The 10469-nt window shown below is 46.5% G+C and overlaps 1 protein-coding gene across 1 annotated transcript; it reads right to left on the minus strand.

Moving 5' to 3' along the window:
* Positions 1-3619: 3619 nt before the first annotated feature.
* Positions 3620-10007, minus strand: LOC110499525 (interferon regulatory factor 2-binding protein 2-A). Its single transcript, XM_021576657.2, has 2 exons — positions 7515-10007; positions 3620-4782 (listed from the first exon to the last, which is right to left on the minus strand). Exons 1-2 carry the CDS (start codon positions 8347-8349, stop codon positions 4022-4024), a joined length of 1596 nt encoding a protein of 531 aa, XP_021432332.2. The 5' UTR covers positions 8350-10007; the 3' UTR covers positions 3620-4021.
* Between the last annotated feature and the right edge of the window lie 462 nt (positions 10008-10469).

The raw sequence follows: 10469 nt of genomic DNA on the forward strand, positions 1-10469 counted from the left end.
GCAAGGACAAACTTCATAATTCAGCCTGCTGCCATGTTCTGAGGGAGGAAAGGGCTAAACTCAACATACACATACAGAATAACATGACCAGTTATGTTATCATCATAGTCTCTCTAGTTAGATCACCGAGCAAGAGCCCCCCCCCCCCCCACACACACACACACACACACACACAGCCTGTACTCTTCAGGCACACATGGGTGGATATCCTGCATTCCTCATTCTAAAGCCTTGAGGAGACATGCCTTTTCCTCCTGACAGGCTGGCTGGCTGGCCAACCCCCAGCAACATACACTATTCTAAAGCCTTGAGGAGACATGCCGTTTCCTCCTGACAGACTGGCTGGCTGGCCAACCCCCAGCAACAAACACTATTCTAAAGCCTTGAGGAGACATGCCTTTTCCTCCTGACAGGCTGGCTGGCCAACCCCCAGCAACAAACACTATTATAAAGCCTTGAGGAGACATGGGCTAACAGCATCATCGCTGTTCCAATGTAGCCTATCATCATCATCGTCGTTATTCCAATGTAGGCTGTCATCGTCTTCATCATCTATGATACAATGTATCGGCTGTGCTCCAGAAGCACAATGCATTGTTTACAAAACCACCATTGGTAACCAGTAACCACCATTGGTAACCAGTAACCACGGTTGGTTACAACCATAGGTAACCACCGTTGGTAACCAGTAACCACCGTTGGTAACTACCGTAGGTAACCAGTAACCACCGTAGGTAACCAGTAACCACTGTTGATAACCACCGTAGGTAACCAGTAACCACCGTGGGTAACCAGTAACCACCGTAGGTAACCAGTAACCACTGTTGATAACCACCGTAGGTAACCAGTAACCACCGTTGGTTACCAGTAACCACCGTGGGTAACCAGTAACCACCGTTGGTAACCACCGTAGGTAACCAGTAACCCGTAGGTAACCAGTAACCACCGTTGGTAACCACCGTAGGTAACCAGTAACCACCGTAGGTAACCAGTAACCACCGTAGGTAACCACCGTAGGTAACCAGTAACCATCGTAGGTAACCACCGTAGGTAACCAGTAACCACCGTAGGTAACCACCGTAGGTAACCAGTAACCACCGTAGGTAACCACCGTAGGTAACCAGTAACCACCGTAGGTAACCACCGTAGGTAACCAGTAACCACCGTAGGTAACCACCGTAGGTATCCAGTAACCACCATTGGTAACCAGTAACCACCGTAGGTAACCACCGTAGGTAACCAGTAACCACCGTAGGTAACCACCGTAGGTAACCAGTAACCACCATTGGTAACCAGTAACCACCCTAGGTAACCAGTAACCACCGTTGGTAACCACCGTTGGTAAATCATGATAAACAAGGTAATCATTCAATTGTCAGAAAATAGTGCTTTGGTGAATATACACCACCGTTCAAATGTTTGGGGTCACTTAGAACTGTCCTTGTTTTGGAAAGAAAAAAGACAAAAAGACAAAAGTCCATTAAATTAACATCAAATTGATCAGAGATACAGCGTAGACATTGTTAATGTTGTAAAGGACTATTGTAGCTGGAAACGGCTGATTTTTTTAATGGAATATCTACATAGGAGTACAGAGGACCATTATCAGCAACCATCACTCCTGTATTCCAATGGCACGTTGTTTTAGCTAATCCAAGTTTTCATTTTAAAAGACTAATTGATCATTAGAAAACCCTTTTGCAATTATTTTAGCACAGCTGAAAACTGTTGTACTGATTAAAAAAGCAATAAAACTGGATTTCTTTAGACTAGTTGAGTATCTGGAGCATCAGCATTTGTGGGTTCGATTACAGGCTCAATATGCCCAGAAACAAATAACTTTCTTCTGAAACTCGTCAGTCTATTCTTGTTCTGAGAAATGAAGGCTATTCCATGCAAGAAATTGCCAAGAAACTGAAGATCTCGTACAACGCTGTGTACAACATCCTTCACAGAACAGCGCAAACTGGCTCTAACCAGAATAGAAAGAGGAGTGGGAGGCCCCGGTGCACAACTGAGCAAGAGGGCATTAGAGTGTCTAGTTTGAGAAACAGATGCCTCACAAGTCCTCAACAGGCAGCTTCATTAAATAATACCTGCAAATCACCAGTCTCAACGTCAACAGTGAAGAGGCGACTCCGAGATGCTGGCCTTCTAGTCAGAGTTGCAAAGAAAAAGCCATATCTCAGACTGGCCAATAAAAAGAAAAGATTAAGATGGGCAGAAGAACACAAACACTGGTCAGAGGAATCTGCCTAGAAGGCCAGCATCCTGGAGTTGCCTCTTCAATAACCCTGCATTATCAACAAGTACCTTCTGAGAGGATCGTGTAGTTGGAACAGGATGTCAGAGAGCGAGAGAAAGTGATGTCTACTGAGAGGATCGTGTAGTTGTTACAGGATGTCAGAGAGAGAGAGAGAGAGAGATGTCTACTGAGAGGATCGTGTAGTTGGTACAGGATGTCAGAGAGAGAGAGAGAGATGTCTACTGAGAGGATCGTGTAGCTGGTACAGGATGTCAGAGAGAGAGAGAGAGAGAGAGAGAGAGAGAGAGATGTCTACTGAGAGGATTGTGTAGTTGGTACAGGATGTCAGAGAGAGATGTCTACTGAGAGGATCGTGTAGTTGGTACAGGATGTCAGAGAGAGAGAGAGAGAGAGAGAGAGAGAGAGAGAGAGATGTCTACTGAGAGGATTGTGTAGTTGGTACAGGATGTCAGAGAGAGAGAGAGAAAGAGAGCGATGTCTACTGAGAGGATCGTGTAGTTGGAACAGGATGTCAGAGAGAGATGTCTACTGAGAGGATCGTGTAGTTGGTACAGGATGTCAGAGAGAGAGAGATGTCTACTGAGAGGATTGTGTAGCTGGTACAGGATGTCAGAGAGAGAGAAAGAGAGAGAGAGATGTCTACTGAGAGGATTGTGTAGTTGGTACAGGATGTCAGAGAGAGAGAGAGAGAGAGAGAAAGAGAGAGATGTCTACTGAGAGGATTGTGTAGTTGGTACAGGATGTCAGAGAGAGAGAGAGAGAGAGATGTCTACTGAGAGGATCGTGTAGTTGGAACAGGATGTCAGAGAGAGAGAGAGAGAGAGAGAGAGAGAGAGAGATGTCTACTGAGAGGATTGTGTAGTTGGTACAGGATGTCAGAGAGAGAGAGAGATGTCTACTGAGAGGATTGTGTAGCTGGTACAGGATGTCAGAGAGAGAGAAAGAGAGAGAGAGATGTCTACTGAGAGGATTGTGTAGTTGGTACAGGATGTCAGAGAGAGAGAGAGAGAGAGAGAAAGAGAGAGATGTCTACTGAGAGGATTGTGTAGTTGGTACAGGATGTCAGAGAGAGAGAGAGAGAGAGATGTCTACTGAGAGGATTGTGTAGTTGGAACAGGATGTCAGAGAGAGATGTCTACTGAAGAATACAGAAAACATGTTGCATTGCAACTCCATTTTGGCAGCAGTGTGCACTGACATACCAGACAAGTGCACTACTTTAGCCTTCAGTTGTCTGCTAATTATAGAACCCAAACATCCTATTCATTCTGTTTCCATTTGACAGTGGTTTCTTATCCCTCTTTCTTAACGTTATCATTTAAAGAAAGACCCCAGACACTCACTTCTTCATACAACATCAAACATTGTATTTGGCAATTATTTTGAAACAAGTGCATACAAGTCACAGATAAAAGCATTTCAGTTGGTTGCCATGTACCTCGTAGAGAAGGGTGTCATCATCAGTCAGGTTTTGAACAGGAACAGCCACCAGACAGAGTCTGCGTCCCAAAAGGCAACCTGTAACCTAAATAGGGCACTACTTTTGACCAGAGCTCTGTGGGTGTCCCTGTGGGTGTCCCTGCTCAAAAATAGTGTCCTATTTAGGGAATAGAGTGCCTTTTGGGATGCATGACTAGAAGTAGGCCTACATCAACCGTGTTAAACATCAACAAATAGGGCCGAGAGAGCCCAGTTCTATTATAATTAAATACCTTTATTTTCAAAAATATAGAAACGGAATGTATTAAAAAAATCTCAAGTGTCCATTTCGTTTTTTACTTTGACGTCCCCTGCAAGGATAGTGCCGATTTCTCCTTGCATGAAAGCCCACGGTACGTTAGAGCCGACCAACGGGCACTTCTCCCCGCTGGGACAGTACACCTCCCCGGTGGCTCCTTGTTGTTTAATGCTCTGCCGCGAACACGGGAAGCAGAACTTGTGCGAGGGAACCGACGGACACTGAACAAAGTGAGTGTCCTCTAACCTCTGGTCACAGAGCGTGCAGCAGAGGGGTACGCTCCCGGGTACTGACGAGTCCGGAATGCTTTGATGCCCTTGGTCCATCATTCCACCCCCTGGCACGTGAAGTGTCCCCATAATGCCGGATGCCTCCTTACCCTGTGTGGGCCGGCGGTTCTGGTTCATGGAGGAGGGCGAGAGCGGGCTGCTGCTGTTGCGGCGCGTGGTGGAGTGGACCTGGTTCCCGTCTTTGGGCGAGCTGTTCCCGCCACCACCGGCGTTGTCTGCCGCGAGGATCAGCGCCGCCATGGGGGACTGGCCGTTCTGCGCAGCTTCCGGTGGGGTGGTGCGTGAGTGGGGGGATATGGTATTGGTGGTGACGGAGGAGAAGCTTGGTGGTGGTCCCGGGGGCATTTTATGTCCGTCACGGTCAGATGGTGGACCCGGTAACCACTGCTGTCTGTCCTCTCCATTATGCTTGGCGGCGGTTCCCTCTCTCTCCCCCTCAGGTTCTGGCGATGCTTTCCTTTTCATAGTCCGTGGGTGTTTTCCCCTGTCTGAAGGAAGGAAAGGGTTAAACATGAAGAGGGCTCAGTTAGAGACACAACATAAACAGATGGTCATGAAGAAGGCTGAGTTAGAGACAACATGGACAGATGATGGTCATGAAGAAGGCTGAGTTAGAGACACAACATGGACAGATGGTCATGAAGAAGGCTGAGTTATAGACAACATGGACAGATGGTAATGAAGAAGGCTGAGTTAGAGACACAACATGGACAGATGATCATGAAGAAGGCTGAGTTATAGACAACATGGACAGATGGTCATGAAGAAGGCTGAGTTATAGACAACATGGACAGATGGTCATGAAGAAGGCTGAGTTATAGACAACATGGACAGATGGTCATGAAGAAGGCTGAGTTAGAGACACAACATGGACAGATGGTCATGAAGAAGGCTGAGTTAGAGACACAACATGGACAGATGGTCATGAAGATGGCTGAGTTAGAGACAACATGGACAGATGATGGTCATGAAGAAGGCTGAGTTAGAGACACAACATGGACAGATGGTCATGAAGAAGGCTGAGTTATAGACAACATGGACAGATGGTCATGAAGAAGGCTGAGTTATAGACAACATGGACAGATGGTCATGAAGAAGGCTGAGTTAGAGACACAACATGGACAGATGGTCATGAAGAAGGCTGAGTTATAGACAACATGGACAGATGGTCATGAAGAAGGCTGAGTTAGAGACAACATGGACAGATGATGGTCATGAAGAAGGCTGAGTTAGAGACACAACATGGACAGATGGTCATGAAGAAGGCTGAGTTATAGACAACATGGACAGATGGTCATGAAGAAGGCTGAGTTATAGACAACATGGACAGATGGTCATGAAGAAGGCCGAGTTATAGACAACATGGACAGATGATGGTCATGAAGAAGGCTGAGTTAGAGACAACATGGACAGATGATGGTCATGAAGAAGGCTGAGTTATAGACAACATGGACAGATGGTCATGAAGAAGGCTGAGTTATAGACACAACATGGACAGATGGTCATGAAGAAGAATGAGTTATAGACAACATGGACAGATGATGGTCATGAAGAAGGCTGAGTTAGAGACACAACATGGACAGATGGTCATGAAGAAGGCTGAGTTAGAGACACAACATGGACAGATGGTCATGAAGAAGGCTGAGTTATAGACAACATGGACAGATTTTCATGAAGAAGACTGAGTTAGAGACACAACATGGACAGATGGTCATGAAGAAGGCTGAGTTAGAGACACAACATGGACAGATGGTCATGAAGATGGCTGAGTTATAGACAACATGGACAGATGGTCATGAAGAAGGCTGAGTTAGAGACAACATGGACAGATGATGGTCATGAAGAAGGCTGAGTTAGAGACACAACATGGACAGATGGTCATGAAGAAGGCTGAGTTATAGACAACATGGACAGATGGTCATGAAGAAGGCTGAGTTATAGACAACATGGACAGATGGTCATGAAGAAGGCTGAGTTATAGACAACATGGACAGATGGTCATGAAGAAGGCTGAGTTAGAGACAACATAGACAGATGATGATCATGAAGAAGGCTGAGTTATAGACACAACATGGACAGATGGTCATGAAGAAGGCTGAGTTAGAGACACAACATGGACAGATGGTCATGAAGAAGGCTGAGTTATAGACAACATGGACAGATGATGATTAATACTGAGAAGAAAAAAGAATGATGCACAATAATAACAGCAAATTATATACTAATAAATACATAATGCCAAATTATATACTAATAAATACAAAATCCCAAATTATATGCTAATAAATACACAATCCCAAAGTATATACTGTACTAATAAATACATTATCCCAAATTATATACTAATAAATGCATAATCCCAAATTATATACTAATTAATACATAATCCCAAATTATATACTAATAAATACATAATCCCGAAAGGCACTATTTTAAGCATGACATGTGGGAGTGTTTGTGTCATTACAAAAATGCTAATCTGGTGTAAATCTATTTGGTTTAAAGTGTGCTCGTATGTAACAAAGGGTTTAACCTGTGAAGTGCTCTCCATATGCACTTCATTCAGCATGTTACCCTCTGCTACATATTCTAGACTACATGTTTACAGCTCAATAAAAATACATGTTGCGTTTTCTCACGACTCACGACTCTTTCTCACGATGCATAATATGCATATGGGAATAATTTCAGTCAACTCTTTGCTATGCATACCATTCAAATGAAATAGATTTGTCAGATTTGCATTTTTTTTCTCGTGACAAACATACCCACAACAAGTCCTGATTAGAAGTGCATATGTAGAGTACTTCACAGGTTAAACCCTTTGTACACACTAACACTTTAAACCGAATAGATTTACATCAGATTAGCATTTTTTTGCAATGACACAAACACTCCCACAAGTCATGCTTAAAAAGTGCCTTTTGGGATTATGTATTTATTAGTATATAATTTGCTATTGTTAAGAAAGAAAAATGCAAATCTGACAAATCTTTTTCATTTGAATGGTATGCATAGCAAAGAGTTGACATTAAATGATCTCCCTGTGCATATTATGCATGACTTGTCTGTTTGAGTCGTGAGAAAACGCAACATTTATTTTATTGAACTGTAAACATGTAGTCTAGAATATGTAGCAAAGGGTAAATATGCTGAATAGTCCACTGTACTGCTCCATTCATATGGAAAAACCAACCCCATACATCCAGCCAGCACCAACCTGATTTGGAAGCAGCTCCGTTCTGCTGTTGCTCATAGCCCATCGCCCTCTGTTGCATGGCTGCATGATCCTTCTTCAACCGGCTGTCGAAAGTATGGAGAACCATCAAGTCCCTGACTGTTTTCCCCTTGTTCATCCACTCATCCGCCCGGGCTTTGTGATGCTCTATCTCCGGTGTCAGGCTGTCAGGTATGTGCTGCTTATCCTTCTCGTGCTGGTCACTACAGGAGACCGAGACTAACCGTTTACCGCCGCCGTGCTCGTGCTCGGACCCCGGGTGCCCCATCGCCATCGGACACACGGTTCTGCCGTTAACTACGTGTAACAAGGACATGTTCCCGTTCACCAGAGGAATTAGATTAGGAGGAACCGTGTTATTCCTTTGCGGGTTGGGGCTCTGCCGGTTGAGCTCGTGTGGGTCGTCCGGTTTAGGAAATCCATTAGGTACCGGAATTCCGTTAGCCTGTCTCCCAGACTGGTACTCCGGTCCCATCCGCAGCGGACGGTCCAAGGTGGAAAGGGGGTAGCGGTCCAGGGGCTGTGACGGCCGGGATCCGGGGTCTCCTCCAGACGCGTGGTGGTTAGACTGGATCTCTTTCCCCGATAGCTGCTGCTGTTTCCCCGGCCCCGGAGACCTCCCCTCCTGGAAGCCGTGAGCCCGCTTCAGCTGCCGGGCTGTCTCAATCACAAACTCGATCCGGTCCGCTCCTTCGTAGTTAACACATCCCCTGCAGATGGGTTCGGTAAAATCCCAGATCATAGCCCAGGGCATGCGGGGCAGGTCGCATAAATAACAGGACTGTCTACGAGAAGCAGCGACCACCGCAGACGACATGGCTTACCTTTCACCGAAAAACGGAGCTTAAATCTCTCTCTCAAACCAGGTCTTTGTGTTAGAATCTATCCAATACGTTTTCAGAAACTATCCACGGTAAGTTCCTTCCGTTTCTCTAAAAAGAAAACGTGTCCTCTCCTCTCCCTGTCTGTCTCCGGACTACAGCAACATACATAACAGCAGAGTAGAATGTTCTTTACTACGTCGTACATGTGACCTGTCTCTGTCACTGCCTAGTCTACTACCGCCTCCGCTCAGCCCAGTCCCGATGTAGAGCAGGACGTCTGTCAGCCCAGTCCTGATGTAGAGCAGGACGTCTGTCAGCCCAGTCCTGATGTAGAGCAGGGACGTCTGTCAGCCCAGTCCCGATGTAGAGCAGGGACGTCTTTCAGCCCAGTCCTGATGTAGAGCAGGACGTCTGTCAGCCCAGTCCCGATGTAGAGCAGGACGTCTGTCAGCCCAGTCCTGATGTAGAGTAGGGACGTCTGTCAGCTCAGCTCCGAGGCAGCGACGTCTCTGGAAACTGTGCTTCCAGCTTCAATATTCTATTGACTTGATTCTTCTACACCAGTCCTCTTCATGCTCTGAAGCCAGCTTCTCTATTGAACCACTTCTTGAACCTTTTGAAAGAAGCTAACAGCAGCCAGACACTCTGGGGTGGGAGAGAAGAGAACGTGTTATACTGCCTTCTGCTGCAAGCAAAGCCATGGGAAGTAGGGTGCTGAGTGTGCTGCAGCACCCCCTGCTAAAACAAAATAAAACAATTATTTATATATATATATATTTTTTTAAACATTCAAATATTATTTCCCCCCACATCTTACATGTTTTATTTGATTTATTTAACCTTTATTTAATGGCTGCAAGATTGAAACAGAAAATATATCCACCTAAGTATCCTCTTTTGTAAGGGATGGTTGGAACACTTGTTGCATTTTTGTCAATTTCTCAGAGATTGTACATTTAAAATGTGATACGAACAACTAAATCTGTCTGCTACAATTTGGTATTATCTCTCTAAATCACCCAGACAAGGTGTGACTTTGTCTCAAATACAAGGAGTAAAATGTTAGTTGTAACAGGGCTTGAACAGGGCTTGAACAGGGCTTGAACAGGGCTTGAGCAGGGCTTGAACAGGGCTTGAACAGGGCTTGAACAGGGCTTGAACAGGGCTTGAACAGGTCTTGAACAGAGCTTGAGCAGGGATTGAACAGGGATTGAACAGGGATTGAGCAGGGATTGAGCAGGGCTTGAACAGGGCTTGAGCAGGGCTTGAGCAGGGCTTGAACAGGGATTGAACAGGGATTGAGCAGGGCTTGAACAGGGCTTGAGCAGGGCTTGAACAGGGATTGAACAGGGATTGAGCAGGGATTGAGCAGGGCTTGAACAGGGATTGAGCAGGGCTTGAACAGGGCTTGAACAGAGCTTGAGCATGGCTTGAACAGAGCTTGAGCAGGGCTTGAACAGAGCTTGAGCAGGGCTTGAAAAGAGCTTGAACAGAGCTTGAGCAGGGTTTGAACAGGGATTGAGCAGGGCTTGAACAGGGATTGAGCAGGGCTTGAACATGGATTGGGCATGGGCTTGAGCAGGGCTTGAACAGGGCTTGAACAGGGCTTGAACAGAGCTTGAACAGGGCTCGAACACCCCGCTCCGCCCCTAACCGCCAACCAAAACACCCCGCTTCGCCCCTAACCGCCAACCAAAACACCCCGCTTCGCCCCTAACCGCCAACCATCCACCCCGCTTCGCCCCTAACCGCCAACCATCCACCCCTCTTCGCCCCTAACCGCCAAACAACCACCCCGCTTCGCCCCTAACCGCCAACCATACACCCCGATTCGCCCCTAACCGCCAACCATACATCCCGCTTCGCACCTAACCGCCAACCATCAACCCCGCTTTGCCCCTAACCGCCAACCAAAACACCCCGCTTTGCCCCTAACCGCAACCAAAACACCCCGCTTCGCCCCTAACCGCCGACCAAAACACCCCGCTTCGCCCCTAACCGCCAACCATCCACCCCGCTTTGCCCCTAACCGCCAACCAAAACACCCCGCTTCGCCCCTAACCGACAACCATCCACACCTCTTCGCCCCTAACCGCCAACCACCCAACCCGCT

Source organism: Oncorhynchus mykiss, chromosome 20 (assembly GCF_013265735.2).
Source record: "Oncorhynchus mykiss isolate Arlee chromosome 20, USDA_OmykA_1.1, whole genome shotgun sequence".
Lineage (NCBI taxonomy): Eukaryota > Metazoa > Chordata > Actinopteri > Salmoniformes > Salmonidae > Oncorhynchus > Oncorhynchus mykiss.

Bases quoted from the DNA above. Each gene is read 5' to 3' on its own strand.
- LOC110499525 (XM_021576657.2), bottom strand. From the start codon at position 8,349: ATGTCGTCTGCGGTGGTCGCTGCTTCTCGTAGACAGTCCTGTTATTTA. The intron at 4,783-7,514 runs GTTGGTGCTGGC...TCCTTCCTTCAG, and splicing joins CGGAGCTGCTTCCAAATCAG to ACAGGGGAAAACACCCACGG.